This window comes from Rhinopithecus roxellana, chromosome 7, assembly GCF_007565055.1.
Source record: "Rhinopithecus roxellana isolate Shanxi Qingling chromosome 7, ASM756505v1, whole genome shotgun sequence".
NCBI lineage: Eukaryota > Metazoa > Chordata > Mammalia > Primates > Cercopithecidae > Rhinopithecus > Rhinopithecus roxellana.
The window spans coordinates 50,903,422-50,925,549 of record NC_044555.1 but is presented as its reverse complement, the minus strand read 5'-3'; the positions used below and the strand labels follow the sequence as shown (position 1 = coordinate 50,925,549).

The window sequence follows — 22,128 nt, the reverse complement described above, 5'->3', positions numbered from 1 at the left end:
ACAATCAAGCTGAAATTGGAGTTGACAGTGTCTTATGAATATTAGGGATCCTAACAGACACATGGCTAAATTGACGTTTACTTTCACTGAGAATGGAACAGGCCTTGGGCAGGGCCATGTTTTTTCTATACCCAGATTTTTGAGGGGTTTTATCCTGAAGGGATAATGAATTTTATCAAATGCTTTTTCGGTGTCAATTGAAATTCTTGTATGGTTTTTGTCCTTCATTTTATTGATATGATGTACTGTATTGATTTATTTGTGTATGTTGAACCATCCTTGCATCCCTGAGATAAATCCCACTTGGTCATGATAAAGGATTTTTAAAATTTGTTGAATTTGGCTTGCTAGTATTTTGTTGAGTATATATATATATATATATATATATATATCAATGGTCATGACCAGTAGTTTTTCTTTTGTTGTTGTTGTTGTTTGTTTGTTTGTTTGTTTGATGTATCTTTGTCTGGTTTTGGTATCAGGGTACTATTGGCCTTGTAGAGTGAGTTTGGAAGTACTCCCTCCCACTCTATTTTTTCAGAATAGTTTGAGTAGGTTTAGTATTAGTTCTTCTTTAAATGTTTGGTAGAATTCAATAGTAAAGCCATTGGGTCCCAGACTTTTCTTTGCTGTTAGACTTTTTATTATGCCTTCAATCTTGTTCCTTGTTATTGGTCGGTTCAGGTTTTGGATTTATTCCTGGTTCGATCTTGGTAGGTTGTATGTGTCTAGAAATTTATGAATTTCTTCTAGTTTTCCCATTTATTGGCATATAGTTCCTCATAGTAGCCACTAATTACCCTTTGAATTTCTGCAGTATCAGTTGTAATGTCTCCTTTCTCATCTCTGATTTTATTTATTGGGATATTCTCTCTTTTTATCTTAATCTGGCTAAAGGTTTGTCAATTTTATATATCTTTTCAGAAAACCTACTTTTTGTTTTATTGATCTTTTTGTTTTATTATCATGTCAAATTCATTTTATTTCTGCTCTGATCTTAATTATTTATTATCTTCTACTAATTTGGAGTTTGGCTTGCTCTTGCTTTTCTTGTTCTTTAAGATGAATCATTAGGTTATTTGAAGCTTTTCTTTTTGATGTAGGCATTATAGCTATAACCTTCCGTCTTAGTACTGCTTTTACTGTATCCCATAGGTTTTAGTATATTACATTTCCATTATCATTTGCTTCAAGAAAATTTTCAGTTTTCTTCTTAATTTTGCCATTGGCCCACTGATCATTCAGGAGGATATTAATTTTCATGTGTTTATATAGTTTCCAAAGTTCCTCTTGTTATTGATTTCTAGCTTTTTTTTTCCATTGTGGTCAGAGAAGATGCTTGATATTATTTCAGGGTTTTTGAATGTTTTAAGACTTGCTTTACGGGTGGGTGCAGTTGCTCACGCCTGTAATCCTAGCACTTTGGGAGGCTGAAGTAGGCAGATCGCTTGAGTCCAGGAGTTCGAGACCAGCCTGGGTAGCATAGTGAAACCCTGTCTCTACTAAATGTACAAAAAATTATCCAGGTGTGGTGGCACACACTTGTAGTCCCAGCTACTAGCCGGGGCTGAGATGGGGGGACTGCTTGAACCTATGAGGTTGAGACTGCAGTGAGCCACTGCATTCCAGCCTGAGTGGTGGAGTGAGACCTTGTCTCAAAAAAAAAAAAAAAAAAAAAAAAAGACTTGTTTTGTGACCTAACGTATGGTTTGTCCTTGAGAATGTTCCATGTGCTGAGGTGAAGAATGTGTATTCTGTAGCCATTGGATGAAATGTTCTGTAAATATCTACTAGATCCATTTGGTCCATAGTGCAGATTAAGTCCAATGCTTGTTTGTTGATTTTCTGTCTGGGAGATCTGTTTAATGCTGAAAGTGGGGGTGTTGAAGTGTTTAGCTATTATTCTATTGAAATCTACCTCTCCTTGTAGCTCTAATAATATTTATATGTTTGGGTGCTCCAGCATTGGATATATTACATTTAAAATTGTTATTTCCTCTGGCTAAATTGACCCCTTTATCATTATGGGGTCATAATGATCTTCTGAAGATTTAAAGTACTGAAGGAAAAAAAAAACTTTTATTGTAGAATAGTATATCCAGTGGAAATGTCCTTCAAACATGAAAGAGAAATAAATAAAGAAATAAATATGGAAGGTCATATTTCCCGACAAACAAAAGCTGAGGGATTTCATCAATACGAGATCTGTCCTATAAGACAGATGATCTTCTTTGTCTCTTACAGTTTTTGTCTTGAAATCTATTTTTTCTAATATAGGTGTAGCTACTCTGTTCTTTTTTGGTTTCCATTGGCATGGAATATCTTTTTTCCACCCTTTTATTTTCAGTCTATGTGTGTCTTTACAGGATAAATGTGTTTTTTGTAGGCAAGAGTCTAATTATTTTATCCATTGAGCTACTGTATGTCTTTTGATTGGAGAGTTTTGTCCATTTATATTCAATGTTATTATTGATAAGTAATGATTTACTCCCTCCCATTTTATTATTTGTTTTCTGATTGTTTTGTGGTCTTGTCTTCCTTCTTTTCTTCCTGTCTTTTTAGTGAAGTAGATTTCCTCTAGTGGTATGATTTTAATTTCTTTCTTTCTTTTTTTTTTTTTTTTTTTTTTTTTTTTTTGAGACGGAGTCTCGCTCTGTCGCCCGGGCTGGAGTGCAATGGCCGGATCTCAGCTCATTGCAAGCTCCGCCTCCCGGGTTCACGCCATTCTCCTGCCTCAGCCTCCCGAGTAGTTGGGACTACAGGTGCCCGCCACCTCGCGCGGCTAGTTTTTTGTATTTTTTTTTAGTAGAGACGGGGTTTCACCATGTTAGCCAGGATAGTCTCGATCTCCTGACCTCGTGATCCGCCCGTCTCGGCCTCCCAAAGTGCTGGGATTACAGGCTTGAGCCTCCACGCCCGGCCGATTTTAATTTCTTACTTTTTATTTTTTGTGTATCCATTGTATCTTTTTTGATTTGAGGTTATTAAGAGGTTTGCAAATTCTCTCTTATAGCCCATTATTATAAACTGATGCCAACTTATGACTGATAGCATAAATAAACAAGGAAAAAGAAAACTAATAAAAACTTTACACCATAATTTTTTCTGCCCACTTTTCAGTTTTTTGTTGTTTCCATTTATGTCTTATTGTACTCTCTATGTCTTTAAAAGTTGTTGGAATTATTATTTTTTATTGGTTAATTGTTTAGTCTTTCTACTTAAGAGAAGTTGACACATTACAGTTATGGTGTTATAATATTCTGTGTTTTTCTGTGTACTTACTATTACCAGTGAGTTTTATATCTTCAGGTGATTTATTAGTGCTCATTACTGTTCTTCTCTTTCTGAATGAAGTACTCTCTTTAGCATATCTTGTAAGATAGATCTGCTATTGATGAAATCTCTCAGCTTTTGTTCGTCTTGGAAAGTATTTTTCCTTCATGTTTGAAGGACATTTTCACCAGATATACTATTCTAGGGTAAGAGTTTTTTTCTCCTTCAGCACTTTATGTCATGCTGCTCTCTCTTGGCCTGTAAGGTTTCCACTGAAAAGTCTACTATCAGACATATTTGAGCTCCTTTTTATGTTACTTGTCTCTTTTCCCCTTGTTGCTTTTAGGATCCTTTTTTTTATCCTTGATCTTTAGGAATATGATTATTAAATGCCTTTAGATATTCTTGTTTGGGTTAAATGTCTCTGGTGTTCTATAACCTTGTACTTCAAAGTTGATGTCGTTGATACTGTCCCATTGAATAAGCTTGCTACCCTTGTTTCTTTCTCTACCTCCTCTTTAAGGCCAATAACTCTTATATTTGCCCTTTGAGACTATTTTCTAGATCCTGTAGGCATGCTTCGTTGTTTTTCATTCTTTTCTCTTTTGTCTCCTCTAAATGTGTATTTTCAAATAGCCTATCTTCAAGGTCATCAATTCTTCTGCTTGATCAATTCTGTTATTATAAGGTTCTGATGCATTCTTCTGCATGTCACTTGCATTTTTCAACTCCAGAGTTTCTGCTTGATTTTTAAAATTATTTCAATGTCTTTGCTAAATTTATGTGATAGAATTCTGAATTCCTTTATCTATATTATATTGAATTTCTTTGAGTTTTCTCAAAATAGCTATTTTGATTTCTCTGTCTTATATGTCACATACCTCTGTTTCTCCAAGAGTAGTCTCTGATGCCTTATTTAGTTCATTTTGGAAGGTCATATTTTCTTGAAAGGTCCTGATTCTTGTGAATGTTCATCTGTTTCTGGGCATCGAAGAGTTAAGTAGTTAGTGTAGTCTTCTTAGTCTGAGCTTGTTTGTACTTACCCTTCTTGGGAAGGCTTTCCAGATATTTGAAAGGACTTGAGTGTTTTGATCCAAGCCATATCTGCATTAGAGAGCATCCCATACCCAGTAATTCTGTGGTTCTTGCAGATCTGTAGCAGTACCACCTTGACGGTCTTGAATAAGATCTGGAAGACTTCTCTGGATTACTAGGCAGAGACTCTTCTTTTCTTTCCTTACTTTCTCCTTTTACTTTTTAAGTCCACTTTTACTTTTCCCTCTACTTTTCTGAAGCAGAAGGAGTCTTTCCCAGAGCTACCACAGCTGGGAATGTGTTGAGTCATACCTGAAGCCCACAAAGTTTCATCTAAGGCCCAATGAGTACTATCTGGGTTTTGCTTCTGGTTATTTAGGGTCCAAGGGTTCTTTAGTCAGCATGTGATGGGTCCTGCCAACACTGGGTTCTTCCATTCAAGGCAGTGGGTTCCCTTCTGGCCCCAGGTGTGTGTAGAAATGTCTGGGAGCTAGGGTCTGGAAAAGGGGCCTTAGGACTCTGATGAGTGCCCTAGGCTACTGTGGCTGAGCTGGTATACAAGATGCAAGACAAAGTCCTCTTTACTCTTGCCCCCTCTTTTCCCCAAGCAGAAGGAAGGGGTCTCTTTTGGAGCCTTGAGGTGTGCTGTATGGGGTGGTGCAAGGACTCCCATAGCCACCATTGCTGGTGTCTCAGTAGGTTGCATGCCTCGCAAGTTCACTGGCTCTGAGCCCAGTTCAACACTAGGACTAATATAAGAGTTGCAGTCCTTGTGGCTTAGAGTGCCCTTCAAGTTTATTTAGGGACCCAGAGCACTTTAACCCGCCGTGTCAAGGCTTAGAACTGGGATGTGTGATTCCCCTCTAGCTAGGGCTGGTTTAAATGTTTCCTGTGTGGGTTGTCCTTCACTGAGTTCAGCCTGATTTTGCTTTCTTCTGTGTAACAGGGTAGCATGGGATTCAATGCAGTGTCTCACAACTGCTGCACTCTCTCTTTCTCAAGTACACGTATTCCAGTATCTCTTTTTTGGAGAAATTTTTGCTCATATTTTCTTACCCATTTTTTGCTTGGGTTATTTGTTTTCTTGTTATTTAGTTGTTTGAGTTACTTCTATATTTTGGATATCAGCCCCTTATCAGATTTATGGTTTGCCATTGTTTTTACCCAATCCGTGGGTTGTCCCTTCACTGTCTTGTTTCCATTTCTTTGCAGAAGCTTTTTAGTTTGGTGCAATTCCATTTGTCTATGTTAGCATTTGTTGCTTGTGCCTTTAGAGTCTGATCCAGGAAATCATTGCCTGGATAAATGTCATGGAGCTTTTCACCTATGTTTTCTTGTATTAGTTTTATGGTTTCTGGTCTTACATTTAAATCTTTATTCATTTTGTGTTGATTTTTGTACACTGTAAGATAGGGTCCAATTTCCTTCTGTATGAGGATATCCAGTTTTTCCAACACCATTTACTGAATAGAGTATCCTTTCCCCGTTGAGTGTTCTTGGCACCTTTGTCAAAAAATCAATTAACTCTAAGTACTTAGGTTTATGTCTGGATTTTCTATTCTGTGCCATTGGTTGATTGGTCTGATTTTATGCTAGTACTATGCTATTGTGATTATAATAACTTCATATATAACTTCATAATATATTTTGAAGTCAGAGAGTGTGATACCTTCATGTTTGTTCCTTTTGCTAAAGATTGCTTTGACTATTCAGGGTCTTTTGTCATTTCATATGAATTTTATGATTATCTTCTATTTCTGTGAACAATGACCTTGGAATTTTGATAGGAATTGCATTGAACCCGGAGAACGCTTTGGGAAGTATGGACATTTTAACAAGATTAGTTCTTCTAATCCATGAACATGGACTATTTTTTCATTTATTTGTGTCTTCAGTTTGTTTTATCAGTGCTTTATGGTTTTTAGTGTAGCAGTTATTCACTTCCTTTACTAAATTTATTCCTAAGCTTTTCTTTAATACTATTGTAAATGGGATTGTTTTTGAAATTTTTTTCAAATAGTTCATTGTTAGTATATAGAAATGCAACTGATAGAGGCTAAACATTGCTCTGATGTTCTTGTTTTTGCCTCCTCTGTTATTTTTGGTTTTGCCTAAAGACTTAAATCATCTGAGAAGCACAATTCTTTTAGTCATATTTCTGTAGTTACATATGAGCCCAGTTGATACGGTGGTAAGCTGTCATGGGTGGGGAAGTCTTCTATAAGATTATGTCTCTGTCTTTTAGTGAGCTGTGCCCCTGGCCTGTGACTTACTTAAGTTCTTCTCAGGATTTTTTTTCCCCTCTTGGGAGAGACTGGAAGGCAAATTGGGTCTGGAATTTGGTATTTCCCTTCACCTTACTCACTTAGGTTCTGATAAAACTGCAGGAGGTTATGATCTGGTAAAAATACTTTCTCTTGAGGTAAGACCTTTTTAAGAAGAAGAGAAGGGTCTGTGAATATTTTTAAATACTACTTATCTTTCCCCACTGCTGGAAGCATGGGGGGATTTTTCACCATCAAAACTTGATAGGACTCCTATAGGTAAAATTCACAAAAGTGTGGGAGCCCCTTTTGGACTGGGTGCCATTGGAGTTTTTACCTCTCAAATCCGAACATATTAAGCCTTTAGCAATTTGTAAATTACAGGTTAGGTTATCCTATCCCAGTGCTGGTTCCCAAGGAGTTTTCTACTCCTGGGCTTCTGTTACAATAAGATTTGGTTCTCTCTGTCTCCTCACTTCTGGGGGCAGCCATTTACCCTATGACCCCAGTTATCTGATGAATCTAAAAAGAGTTGATTTTGTTTGTTCAGTTTTTTCTTGTTGTGTGAATTGGATAGATTACTTTCTTATTCCTTATATGGTAGACCAGAATGCAGTCATGTTTTTGAAACATCAAAGATTTGCTTCTTCTAAAGTTTTGATCTCTTAAAAACTACTTAGGGTAATATACTTTGTTTTTCTTTTAAAAGAGGGAAAATGTAAGATTTTTTTGATGATTAACTTTTGGTTTTTGTTTACTTTTCTCAAATAGATCCTAAATGCCCAGGAGATGTTGATTTTCATAATAGTGACTGGGACATTAAGACAATCACCAGTTCCTTGAAATTCTACCTCAGGTATGCCTGATTTGAATTGGTAGTTTGCTTTTCATAGCTGGTGAAATTTCTCTGGGTGTTGAGTGGAGTTAATGTGGTCTCAGTTCCAGGAGGTTGGATAGAATTGCTTAAGAAAAAACATGTGAAGATGATTTCTGGCCAAGAATGTGCAAAGACTATTTTTTAAATCTGAGAGTTTAAGCAAGAGAAGCATAAAAATAATAGAATTGTTGTTGAAAAAAGGCTAAAAAGATTATGTTCAAAAATCATGCACTTGAAATAACTGAGTATGTTTTGCTCTTCACAGATAGAGTGATGTCATGATGGATTCACTAGTAGAATCAGGAGCTGGGACTATTCAGCGTGGCTGACATGTTTTAGAGGATAATACCCATTTTGAAACGTCAAATTGCATTGGGGCAGAAATGGTCTATATGTGTGATGTGCTACATATCATGTATTAATCCAGATAATGGAAATAAAAACCAAGAAAATACAACTGTAATAATGTTGGAGCTAAATGAACTGTCAGCAGTATGGAAAAAAGTTAGCTCACCAACAAAATTTGGGAATGTGCAATATTGATGAATATATTATTCAGTTTATTGGCATAAATTTATATTATGCAAAAGGTATTTGAGACATATATATTTTTAAACACATTGATTTCTTACCACTCTTTATGTCTCATAGTATGTAGCATGCTTTATGTGCGAAAGCCTGTTCTTTTCAATGATTGTGTTCTTGAGCCATTAAGATTGATACATAAGCTCTGGGAAATCTCATTAATCCAAAATACATTGGGTTTCAGATATTACTGTTAAATGTTTTGCTACTGTAGCATCATCTTAGAGCTTTCCATAAACTTGAATGTTCTTTCAATGTTCATCTGCTGATGAAGAAAATAACTGTTATTGGAGGGTTTATTCTGTACTAGGCTGTGGCTGGTTGTTTACACTGATAGTGTCATTGTTTTCTTCTCCCATTAACCGAGTGTACTAGGTGGTACTTGACTCATTTTGCAGATGGGGAAACCAAGGTGCACCACTTTCTCCATTAAGTATTAGCCGTGATCCCGGCTTGTATTTTTTAAATCTAAGTGTCTCTGACTTATAAGGCCCCTGGCACTGGGGCATCTTCTCCTGCGCCCTATCCCAGGAGCTTTGGCCTTCTTTGAATGGCTTGGTAATTTAATAAAGACAGAGAGCAATCTGTTATGAATACTTTAAGAAGACTTGTTGTGATGAGAATAGTGGGAATAAGTGATTCTGTATCTGTAGCTTCCTTCAAAGGAATCTCAACATTTTCTTAGATTTGTAAGGCCTTCCCCACATTGCATTATTCCCAGCTTATCCTATAATAGGCAGTGTGGCCCTTTTCAAAGATGAGAGGGTCCAACCTGAAAGTGTGAGTGGGCAGCACCCCAGTAAGTGATATTTGTTCTTGAGACTCATCCATGGTTCTGTAATATAAACCAGCCAGTAAATACCCTTTAGAGTTCTCAAAGATAGCTGTGTTCCAGGGCAGGTCTCCACCCTCTGTTCTAGTAACTAAATCACCCCTTATCTCTAACCTTTCAAGAGAAGTCCTCTAGAAATCATCCCTTCTCTCTCCTCTATTTTTATCCTCTCTCATTCAACTGGCTCTTTTTCCCAGCATGTAATTATGCTCCAGCCACATACATCTTTAAATCACTAAATGATTCAGTAAAAATATCCTGACTGCTTGCTCTGTGCCAAGTGTGATGTTAGGCACTAGGCAGTTTTGTATAGATATGGTCTCTGACCTTAAAGAACTTATTCTAGTAAAGGGGACAAAGGGGACAGTCAGAAGACAAATAATCATACAAATATAATAAACTCTAATAAGTACTCTGAAGGAAAGGTATAACATGCTATGAAGGCATTTAATAGGAAGATGTCACCCATTTTGGTTTAAACTGAGGTTTGAACTGTAAGTTGGAATCAACTAAGTGGGAGTTGGGCTCCAGACAGAATATGTGAAGACTTGAGGCAGGAGGGAGGAAGGCCCCTTCAAGAAACTACATGAATCAGTATAGGGGGAGTATTGAGTGTAGAGAGGGAGGGAGATGTATGTAAGGGCCGTATCATTCAGGGCTTTAAAGATCTTTTAAAAATTGGAGTCGAAATTTATCTTAAAAGTAATGGGAATATATTGAAAGATTTTAAACAAGAGGTGCATACTGAGATTTGTATTTTGAAAAAAAAAAAGTATGGCGATTAGATTACAGTGATATAAAATGGGCAGAGGTGTGTAAATCAGCAGGCTATGGCTGTCTTCCAGGCAAGAGATGATGCTCATGCTTGGACTAGGGAGTAGCAGTGGATATTCCTAGAAATAAGCATATTCAAGAGATCTGAGAAGTAAAATTGATGAGTTGGATATGAGGATTAGGGATAGGGAGACAAAAAGGTGACTTCCATGTTTCTGGCCCATGCAACCAAATGATGGTCATGCATTTACTGATTTGAGAAACACAAGAAGACTAAGTTTGAGGGAGGCAATAAGTTGGAATTTGGATATATCAACTTTGGGTACCTTTGAAGAAATCAGGGCACAATATTAAGCAGGTAATTGAATACATAGGTCTGAAACTCAGTGATGAGCTCATGGCTTGAACTAAAATTTGGTGATCATTAACCATACAGATGATAGTTAGAGCCTGGAACTTTAAACAAGATTGCCTAATGAGATACTTTACCCCTTCTGAGTGAGGACTAAGCTCTGATTTTTTTTTATCTTGCCCAATTCCTTTCTAAGGGGTTTGGGGAGTCGTGCCCTCCAAGCCATAAATTCTCATCGGATGGATTTTATTTAACCCTGTATATCATGACTTACTTTCCGTCTGACTCTGGCGTAACACAGGAAAAAAATGAAAATGTTTTACCCCAAAATACATTTTCTTGCCATACCTTGAAATTGACCTGCAAAGTCTCTTGTGGGAAAAATCCACATTCTATAGAGAATCCCCTTCCCCCATTGTTTTCCTTCATTTCTTTCCAGATCCAGGAGATAATCAACTAAGAGCCAGGTGCCCTTTTAGGTCTAATAAGAAACATTTTAAAACCTGCTCTCTCTAAAGTCTGGTATCTGAGAGATTCCTCTGCACAATAAAACTTGGTCTCCACAGTCCTTTGTCTTAACCTGAACGTTCCTTTCCACTGATCCCAGGTCGTCAGATAAACTCAACCAATTGTCAACCAGAAAATGTTTAAATTTCCCTATAGCCTGGAAGCCCCCCACTTTGAGTTGTCCTGCCTTTCTGAACCAAACCAGTTTATTTCTTAAATGTATTTGATTGATGTCTCATGCCTCCCTAAAAACATAGGAAACCAAGCTGTACCCCGACCACCTTGGGCACAAGTTCTACAAGTTCTCAGGACCTCCTGAGGGCTGTGTCACAGGCCATAGTCACTCATATTTGGCTCAGAATAAATCTCTTAAAATATTGTACACAGTTTCACTCTTTTTGTCGACATCAGCCAAGCTTCTGTGTCAAGTAATATACACTCCCGGTCTGTACTTCTTAACTCCCCAGTTCCTTCTTAACTCATTGTACTCTAACTCTTACCCCCTCTGCTCCAGTGAAGCTGCTTTTGCCAGGGTCACGAGGGATACCCTCAATGCTGCACACAAAGCACAGTTGTCAGTCTTTACCTTACTTGACCTTTTTGTAACATTTGAAGTTGTTAACAAGCCTTCTTTGATACTTTCTTCTGTTTTGGATTCTGCTGAATCACTTGCTTTTTGTTTTTCTCTAACCTCTGGTCATTTTTGTCAATCTCCTTTATGGACTTTCTACTTGGTATTTTCCAGGGCTCTCTACTTATTTTACTATAGTAGAATGACTGAAAACTGAAATATCCACAGGGACCAGGAAATAAAACTGAGTGAAATAGACTATTTTCGTATTAAACACTTTGCACATTGAACCTTTATTTGCATGACAAGCCCTTTGTTTACATACAAACAGCAGTGTTGTTTACTTCTACAAAGAACCAATAGAGCCAGATCTTTGCGTTTTTCAACAGAGACAGGGGATATGGATTTGTATATGAAATATCTCATTTTAAAATATTTTAATAATTGATTCAATTCCATTTCACTTTTATACACTGTGCTGGACAAAGAAGAAATATCAGAAGGCCTCATGTAGCTGTTTGACTGCCAGTTTGCCAGCTCCCCTGGAGAAGTGGCATCTGTTCTTGTGGTTTCATCATCTGTTCTCTAGGTTCCTGATTTTCACATCTCCTTCTCTAATCTAGCAGAGCCCTGCATCCAACTTCTTAGTAGACATCTCCTTCCTGAGGTTTCCCTGACTTAGCATCTCTACTTCCCTCTTAATCAACTCTTTTTCTCTTCATTCACCCAAACCAAATTGCTCCCTCGCCATCATACCCAATCAAAGAAGAAGTTCTTTCTTTAATATTTTTCAAAACACTCTCCTCACCTATTCTTTCTATGCTTTGTCACCCAGGCTGGAATGCAGTGTTGTGATCATGACTCATTGCAGGCTTGCCCTCCCACCACACCATTCTCTCTCTCAGGTTCAAGCAGTCCTCCCATCTCAGCCCCTTTAGTAGTCTGGACTACGGGCACGCACCACTATGCCCAGCTACTGTTTTTATGTTATTTTAAAGAGGTAGGGGGTCTCATTAAGTTGTCCAGACTGGTCTCGAACTCTTGGGCTTAAGTGATCCTCCTGCCTTGGCCTCCCAAAGTGCTGGGATTACAGATGTCAGCCACCATGACTAGCCCCTCTGTTTGTCTTTTATTATCTTTTGCTTGGATTACTACAGTAACAACAGTGGCAGGCAGTATAGTATAGTAATTAAGAGCATGGACTCAGGAGACAGACTTCCTGCTTCTACCACTTATTAGCTGTGTAATTTTGGATGAGTTTTTAACTTCTCTAGGCCTCAGTTTCTTCATCTATAAACTGGAAATGGTACCTACCTCACAGAGTTGATATGAGGTTTAAGTGGGTTAATACATGTAAATCACTTAGAGCAGTACAGAGTTTGCTTTTCTTATAATTATTAGTTGATTATTTACTTCCTCAGAGCCACCTACCATGTATCTTTATTTTATCATCATACTTGTCCCACTGCATTGCAAGTTTTGTGTATGGTGCTCTTTTCTACTAAACTATTATCTCCTTGGAAGTTTGGACTGTTTCTTTTCATCTCCGGATCCCCAATACCTGGCACAATGCCAGGTACAAGTAGATGCTCAGTCAGTGTTTTTTGATTAAATGAGTAAACCCATGTGAGCCTGAGTTTCCTCCTCCCGTAAATGGGAATTTGGATAACTGCTCCACCTCACAGGATTATTGGAAGAATCAATTGGGAGGACAATTGCAAAAGCACTTTGGAAATTCTAAGGATCTATCAAATTGTAAGGGATTCATGGTAGCATTCAGAATGGGTCCCCTCTGGAATTTTGTGGGACTGATTTGTGCCTCTTTTCACTTTTGCGAGCTAGTTGGAGACCTTGCTAGAGGGCTCAGCCCATGCTTTTGCAGGTCTTTTGTTGAATTACTAGCAACTTGGACTCCCCTGAGGAAGCTTCAGGTGAAGAGAAAAATGTATATAATCCCACTAAGCTGTAGGGCTCAGGAACTTCAGCCTTGCTGTCCCCAGAACTAAGAATCCAATACCCAGCTGCTTTATACCCAAAGCAACTGACAATTTTCATTCATTTCAGGAATCTTTCTGAACCTGTCATGACCTATAGGCTTCACAAAGAGCTGGTCTCTGCTGCCAGTAAGTGTTTATGTTACTAATTAACTGTGTTGTCCTAGTTTCTTAATGTTTACTGTAATAAGCCTTGAAAATTGTTTGAGGGGAAGTGATTGAGGGCACAGAAACGTAAAAGACATACACAAATTTTACTCAACTGCCAAATGAAAGTATTCTTGCTTGCTGTCTAACTCAAGAGTTCTATTATTTTTCATAATTAGTGTTACTTAAGTAGGCTTGAGAAAATTGGTTAACTTGAGGGTTGTGATGAATATAAAGACTTTATTTATATATGTATTCATTGCCTCTTCCATTAGAACAAGAACATTGGCTCACATTACCAGGGGACAGCAAAATGGTTACACGACAGTTGCCGTTTCAACTTCCTTCAGCATTTTGCCTGTTCAAATGTGTTGTGAACCATTGTTCTTAATCTGTTAGTGCCAGCATCAGATTTTCTAGATGAGAAAACTGAGGGAGAGGACGTTAGTACATAGGAAATAAGGCATATAGAATTACCCCCAAAAGTTGGCGATTAAAGAAGCATTGAAAGTTTTGGCTGTGGCCACTGTGTGAGTGCCCCTCTCCACCTCAACATGGAGGTTCTGCATCATATTCTGTATCATATCCTGTGTGATGTAGGGGATAAAGATTCAGGGGACTTAAGATCATAATGGGTCTTTGTTGAAACAAGGGAGCTTTGTTCTTTACTTCTGAGCTCTCAGTGATTTTAATAGCATTACAATCAGAGGCAGCAGCACACTTCTCAGTACCACAAGGAAGGTGGATGGGAATAGGCTTCCAGCTGGAAGTTTATCTGTGAGACTTCAGGAACAACCTGCTGTGCCCAGAGTTCTGACTCCCTCTGAGACAGTCTTCTCTTCTCATCCTTCTTTTCTTTTCTATCTTCTGTTTTCTACATCTTTTTAGACCTGTTTCTTGGTGTGTGTGTTTTTTTTTCTCTCTCTCTCTCTGCCTTTTTTCTTTCTCTCTCTCTTTGTGTGTTTGTCTTTGTTTCTGGGTCTTTAATTTTTATTGTATTTCAGTGCCTATTTATCTCTGTGTCTTTTCATCTCATTGATTGTCTCTCTGTCTCTCTGTGTCTCTGGTTGTCTTTCTCCAAATCTGTGTGTGTGTGTGGGGGGGGGGGGGGGGGTGTGTGGGTGTGCGCATATATATGTGAGAATTTGCTCAATCCAGTTGCCCAGAAAGCCAAACCATTTATCTCTTACTCTTCTCTCTCAGAGTCTGATAACCTGGATTACCGCCTAGGAGCTATTCACTCCCTGGTATACAAGCTACCAGAAAAGAACCGAGAGATGCTGGAACTTCTGATAAGACATTTGGTCAAGTAAGTAACTACTGGATTTTCAGAAAAAGTTTCTATTAGACAACTGTCCCATGTGGTTGGACTACACAGAAGCTGCCTCTCAGCTCTTTCAGCCCCAGCCCGTAAGTGCTTCCTTGGAAGGCTGAATGCTCTGTGAGGAAGGCTGTTTTGCCTTGACCCATGTACATATCCTCTTAGAGTCTTCATGGATGTGGGTTGTCTCAGTTGAAAGGTAACAGCAAGGTAGAGTGGGCTTTGCCGTCAGATGAGCCTGGGGTTGAATTGAAGCTCTCCAACTTATTTGCTGTATAATCTTAGGCAAACCTCTCTGAGTCTGTTTGGTCATCTGCACAATCCCTATAATGAAGGCCAGTTGTGTGGATTAGGATGAACACAGGTAAAATGCATGTCACATGAGAGGCTCTCAAGAAATGGGACTTTTTGTTAAGATTCTGGTCAACTTCTTGCCCTGGTGTGGCTGGCAGTAGCAGACAGCGGGATCCTGGAGAATAGTCCTGGTGACAGGCACTGAGATAGGCAGGTGAAAGGGGCACATGTGTCCCACAGTGGTGCTTCCTGGCCAGAGGATTTAATATTGTGAATCAAGATAAATTTACTTGGCTTAAAAAAAGGCAGAAAGCATTCTGTCCAGGAACCGGCAGACCTGGGCTCTAGTTTCATTTCTGCTTTCTGCTATTAGTTCATTTTGTGACCAGGGACAGGTCACTCTTAAGGCCTCTCTTGGTATGTTAAACAGTAAAAAAAAAAGTGAAAATAAGCTTAAAAAATTGTAATGTATTTTAAGTGTATATATTTAGCAAATGCAGTTGTCTGCATACTCAAAAGATGCAGTAATGATACATTTTAACCTCATTTGGAGAGGCTCTGAAACACCAAACTTGAAGCCTTTAATGAAGGTGAGTTTCCAGGTTAATGACTCTTTTGGCCTCCCGCTGTAATAAATCCTGAGTGCTTTGCCTATCTGGACCTCGAGTTTTCCTATTATATGTGAGATCTCCAAGATCTGATTCAGCTCTGACTTTCAAAGACTGTTTTCTACACTTCTATAGCAAATGAATATTGTGCACACTGATGTAGATAATAAGCAGAATTAACAAAAGAGGATGGCTTTTATATTTATTGCCAGTGTTTGCAATTTGAGCTAATAGAGAACATTAAGAGGCATCTGGTCTCCAAAAATTAGTTTGTGATAATCTCAGTAAATGTACAAAAATCAGCAAAGAAGCTATTTGCATGTTAATTTAAAGTTGCCCTGGAGGAGTCTTTGAGTCCAAGTTCCAGATCTGTCATAAATATGCTGTGTGACCTAGAGAAAGTTCCTTCCACTCTCTGGGCCACAAGTTTGTGCATCTATAACATGAAGGGACTGAAGCAGTTAATCTCAAAGAGTTTTTTCAGCTCTGACTTTCTGAGAGTCTCAACATGTGACAAGAGCCAAGGACTCAATTGAGGATGCCCTTGCTTAGTGAGCGTCAGGGTGCCTGCTTCTGTCTGCCCAAAGGCTGGCTGCTTGGCTTACTTTAAGAATCTTAATCCTCAAAATCTTGAAATCGAAAGAAGACATGAACAAATAAATCACAGAAATAGAATGGCAAATACTCTTAAATATGTGGCAATATGCTCAAGCTCACTCATAGTAACAAAAATACAAACTAAACCTATACTGAGCTACCATTTATGGACAAATCCTAATGCTTATTAATGAGACTATGGGGAAACTGTCCTCTAACACATTTATTGTGTTAATGCAGTATGGTTCCAGAAGAGGGGATTTGACAATACCTAAAAAATCTAAACATTTGGTTATCCTTTGACCCAGCAAAACAGGGTAAAACAGGGTATATGATATTTTAGCTTTTTTTTTTTTTTTTTTTTTTTTTTTTTTTTTTTTTTTTTTTTTTTTTTTTTAAGGCATATACTCTAAAGATACACCTCCACAAATACAAACAACACATGCACAAGGTTTCTCATTGCAGCACAATTTTCAAAAGCAAAAGATCGGAAACAACACAAATATCTGAAAATAGGGGACTAGTCGAGTAAATAAGGATGTATTAAACAATGTAGTATTATGCAGTAATTTAAGAAAAGAATGAGGAAGATCTCTCTGAACTTTGTTTTGTAGTGATTTTCTGGGCTATATTACAATTTTCCAGCACATAAAACAAGCAATAACATAAAAAATTTCAAACTATACAACAAGGTTTATAATATGCTAGCTTTTATTTTGTAAGAAAAAAGAGGAAAATAAGAATATGTAAGAATACACACACGTTTAAAAAATTTTGTCAAATGAAGCATACACTAAGATAAATTTTAAAAAACTAATGACTCCAAAAGTTAAATGTAGAGTTGTCATACATCCAGCAATTCCACTCCTAGGTATATACCTAAGATAAATGAAAACATGTGTCCACACAAAATCTTGTACACAAATGTCCATAGCAGCATTATTTCATAGTTGTTGAAACATAGAAACAACCCAAATGTCTGTTAACTAATGAATAGGTAAACAAAATGTGGTATACAGGCAATGGAATATTATTCAGCCATAAAAAGGATGAAGTACTGATACATGCCACAACATGGATAAACACCAAAAGCATTATGCTAAGTGAAAAAAACAAGACACAAAAGTACATATATGATTCCATTTATATGAAGTGTTCAGAATAGACAAAGCTATAGAGAAAGAAAGTAGATGAGTTGTTGGCAAGGTCTGGGAAGTGGGGGTGTGAGAAGTAATGGGGAATAATTGATAATGAGTATGAGGTTTCTTTTTGGAATGATGAAAATGTCTGGAAATATATAAAGGGTGACAGTTGCACGGTTTCGTGAATATACTAAAAACCATTTAATTTTAAACCTTTAAAAAAAATCACCTGAATTTCATGATATGTAAAATATATTTCAATAAACGTGTTATAAAAATAAACTAATGAAAGTGGTTATTATAGTGGATAGGTGTGGTAAGTAGGGAGGAGGGGATAGGGATGAGAGCTAGATTCCTCTGAGTATACCTCCTTATATACTTATGACTATTAAGCCATATTAATGTTCTACATATCCAAAAAATAAAATTAAATCAAAAATTATAAACCATAAAATTGAACACCAATAAAAGCAAATGAATTTAATGAACCTAAGTGTTTATCAACTTGATAGCATAATTACAGAGAGAAAGCCATTATTTCAACTAACGTGTCAACACAGTCCTCTGACTCATCCTTAATGAGATGTACTCTAGAAACAAGAAGAGCAAAATTTTAAGCATCACTCAGTAGGTTTATTAATAGTAGTAATATAATTTAACTTGAAACACACACATACATCTTATGAAGATAAAGCAAAAAAGTAAATATGTTAATGTTATCACAAGCTAAGCTTTATAGTGTGCAAAAGAGATACAGATATAAAATTAAAGACATGAGGAAAAATTTTTTAACATTAAAATTAAATTAAGAATGTTAATATGAATTCATGATTTAAAGAGAAAGCAACAAGAAGAAAAGACTTTATTCACTGAATCAGTCTTGAAGGAATTCTACCCAAAAAGAAGTGAATACACTTAGTACCCAGTTTTTTGTTTTTAAATAGCATTTCCTTTTCAAAGGAATCAGGGGTGCTTAGAGACATGGCTGATTCCATGTCTGGAGCAAGGAAAATACAAGGTTAGTCTTGGATAAACAGTACCACCAAGCAAGAAAAAATGGAATCACACTAATAGTGTCATGTCCAGAGGATGTAGAAACCTTGAAAGGGCTGACAACAATGATGTTTGAGTCAACCTGAGCATCAATAACAATAAATAATGTATTTGATTATTACATGTTGAAAAACAAAATTCTTGTAGGTAGGTAGAGGAAGGAAAGCTCTTTATTGCAGAAAGAATACCAGCTAATAAACATAGGAGGAATGACAGAATTAGAAAAATCATTAGTTTGCTATCTAAGTGGTCTGTTTTAGACATGAATCAAAACTGTTGGGTAAAAGAGTATTGCGGAATAGGATGTTCACATTATTCCAGTGTATTACTGACAAGTTACTTACTAATCACAAATAAAAAACAATGTTATCTTTACGATGAGCCTATCTGGCAGACACCACCTTAAGTAATCGATCAAAGTTAGCATCAGTAATAATGGAACAGGCCAAGCGCGGTGGCTCAGACCTGTAATCCCAGTTCTTCGGGAGGCCGAGGCGGGTGGATCACCTGAGGTGACAAGTTCGAGACCAGACTGACCAACATGGTGAAACTCCATCTCTACAAAAATACAAAAATTAGCCGAGCATGATGGTGGGTGCCTGTAATCCCAGCTACTCTGGAGGCTGAGGTGGGAGAATCACCTGAACCTGAGAGGCAGAGGTTGCAGTGAGCTGAGGTTGTGCCATTGTAAATAATGGAACAAACCACTTATGTACCTCCTGAGTAGATATAATAAAAATTATAATACATAAACTGTGAAATATTTTTGCCAAAAATATGTAGCTTGAATCATATTAATTCTTTCCAGTTTGCAGGAAATAAAAAGTATAGAAAAACACAGAGTATTTGGCAGTCTATAAAGCTTTTGAAAAGGCTTGGACTTTTCAAAAAGTCAATGTTGTGGAAAAAAGTGGTAGAGGTACTGTTGTACATTAAGAGACTAAATAAACAAACAAATGCAATGTAAGAGCTTTGATTGGATCCAGATTTGAAAAACGCAGCTATAAAAGACTTTTTCCCCCCATAACATTTGAGAAAATTTGAATATGGACTAGATATTAGATGATATAGAATTATTGTACATTTTCTAAGATGCAAACATGTTATTGTGGTTTTGTAGGAAAATGTGCTTATTCTTTGATGATGAATGCTGAAGTATTTAGGGTTGAAGCAATTTACTTTCAGAGGATTAAGAAAAAATAGACAGAGTAAAAGCAAATGTGGCAATATGTTAATTTTTGAGTCTAGGTATAGACAGTATGTGTCTTCCTGTACCACTCTTTCACCTTTTTTGTATGTTTGAAAATGTTTATAATGAAAATTGTAGGGAAATGTAAATAAAAAATACACTTAGTTTCAATAGAGAAATTTACACAGAAGAAGAAAATTCATGTGTTTTTAAAATGCACATAATTATCTTGCCTGCCAACTGCTGCTTTCATCATCTATATGATGAGTACATCTATGCCTTTTTACTGTGTTTCCACTGCCAGCCTGTTTTCCAGGCTAATAACAGGCAGACCCAAACTGACCTCAGCCAATTTGAGGTTCTCAATTATCCAGTTCTTTTTGGTTAGTATCTGTAGCTTCTATTAGTCAGAAATAGGGGAACTCTAAGGTCACCTCCCTGGCAAACTTACTGCCAGTGGAATATTACAATGGAAGCAAGCTCCGGGCTTAATTCTGCCATTCTTATAGCTATTTATCAGCAGGCAGACGAAAAAAGACTTGAACAACCTGTTCTGCAAACTCAAATGAAGTCTCAGCTCTCTGTCCTTTCAGATGCCCTGACAACATCTTGGATGAAAGGTTCACTGGAGGCAGATAAGATTGGAGTCAGGCAATAAAATCCTACCATCTAGTACCCCTTTGTAACCTTAGGCCTGGGCTACCATTCTGAAGAGTATGGGTTATTAGGCTTACTAGATTCTATTTACTTTTGTAATAATACTTCTCTTATTTGAGACGCAATACTGTACACTGTATAAATTACAAAATATTTAAAAAGCAAAAAAAAAAAAAAAAAAACAAAACAAAACAAAGGAAAAGTTTTCTATTCCCAACATTCAATAATCATTACTATTAATATAGTTCAGGTTCTTTAGAATCTCTCTCTCTTTCTCTGTCTCTTTCTTTCTTCTCTCTCCCTCTTTTTCTCCCTCTCTTTGTGTGTGTGTGTGTGTGTGTGTGTGTGTGTGTGTATGCATTTTTGTATACATATACATGTTTGCATTTTTTTTTTTTTACCAAAATGAGATTATGTTGTTCTTTAGTCTCCTTTTTCCATTTTAACAATTTTGAATTTTGCAGACCATATTAACATTTTCCCAGTTGACCCAAAAGTGACCTTTTATAGATGTTTGTCCAATCTGGTATTCAATATAGGAACACATTTTATTTATGTCTTTTTTGTATTTTTAATCTAGCACAGAGCTTGTTTCTTTTTATTTATTGTTATTATTATTATACTTTAAGTTCTGGGATACATGTGCAGAACGTGCAGGTTTGTTACATAGGTATACCCGTACCATGGTGGTTTGCTGCACCCATCAACCCATCATCTACATTAGGTATTTCTCCTAATGGTGTCCCTCCCCTAGCCCCCCACCCCTCAACAGGCCCCAGTGTGTGATGTTCCCCTCCCTGTGTCCATGTGTTCTCATTGTTCAACTCCCACTTATGAGTGAGAACATGTGATGTTTGGTTTTCTGTTCCTGTGTTAGTTTGCTGAGAATGACAGTTTCCAGCTTCATCCACGTCCCTGCAAAGGACATGAACTCATCCTTTTTTATGGCTGCATAGTATTCCATGGTGTATATGTGCCACATTTTCTTTATCCAGTCTGTCATTGATGGGTATTTGTGTTGGTTCCAAATCTTTACTATTGTGAATAGTGCCACAATAAACATATGTGTGCATGTGTCTTTATAGTAGAATGATGTATAATCCTTTGGGTATGTACCCAGTAATGGGATTACTAGGTCAAATGGTATTTCAGGTTCTAGATCCTTGAGGAATCGCCACACTGTCTTCAACAATGGTTGAACTAATTTACACTCCCACCAACAGAGTAAAAGCATTCCTATTTCTCCATATCCTCTCCAGCATCTGTTGTTTCCTGACTTTTTAATGATTGCCATTCTAAAGGCGTGAGATAGTATCTCATTGCAGTTTTGATTTGCATTTCTCTATTGACCAGTGATGATGAGCTTTCTTTCATATATTGGTTGGCCGCATAAATGTCTTCTTTTGAAAAGTGTCTGTTCATATCCCTTGCCCACTTTTTGATGGGGTTGTTTTTTTCTTGTAAATTTGTTTAAGTTCCTTGTAGATTCTGGATATTAGCCCTTTATCATATGGATAGATTGCAAAAATTCTCTCTCATTCTGTAGGTTGCTTGTTCACTCTGATGATAGTTTCTTTTGCTTGCAGAATCTCTTTAGTTTAATTAGATCCCATTTGTCAATTTTGGCTTTTGTTGCCATTGCTTTTGGTGTTTTAGTCATGAATGGTGTTGCCTGTGTTTTTACCTGGGGTTTTTATGGTTTTAGGTCTTATATTTAAGTCTTTAATCCACCTTGCATTAACTATAAGGTCTAAGGAAGGGGTCCAGTTTCAGTTTTCTGCATATGGCAAACCAGTTTTCCCAACACCATTTATTACATAGGGAATCCTTTCCCCATTGCTTGTTTTTGGCAGGTTTTTCAAAGATTAGATGGTTGTATATGTGTGGTGTTATTTCTGAGGCCTCTGTTCTGTTCTATTGGTCTATATATCTGTGTTGGTACCAGGACCATGCTATTTTGCTTACTTTAACCTTGTAGTATAGTTTGATGTCAGGTAGCATGACGCCTCCAGCTTTGTTCTTTTGTTTAGGATTATCTTTGCTATATGGGCTCTTT

At 37.2% G+C, this 22,128-nt stretch overlaps 1 protein-coding gene across 1 annotated transcript in view; it reads left to right on the top strand.

Annotated features, from left to right (window-relative positions):
- Nucleotides 1–22,128, top strand: part of OPHN1 (oligophrenin 1) — a 407,359-nt gene that overhangs the window by 321,334 nt on the left and 63,897 nt on the right. Inside the window, exons 16-18 of the mRNA XM_030934177.1 lie at nt 7,344–7,428; nt 13,135–13,193; nt 14,415–14,520. Of these exons, the coding sequence (XP_030790037.1) occupies nt 7,344–7,428; nt 13,135–13,193; nt 14,415–14,520 (250 nt within the window). The remainder of the gene's footprint in view (nt 1–7,343; nt 7,429–13,134; nt 13,194–14,414; nt 14,521–22,128) is intronic.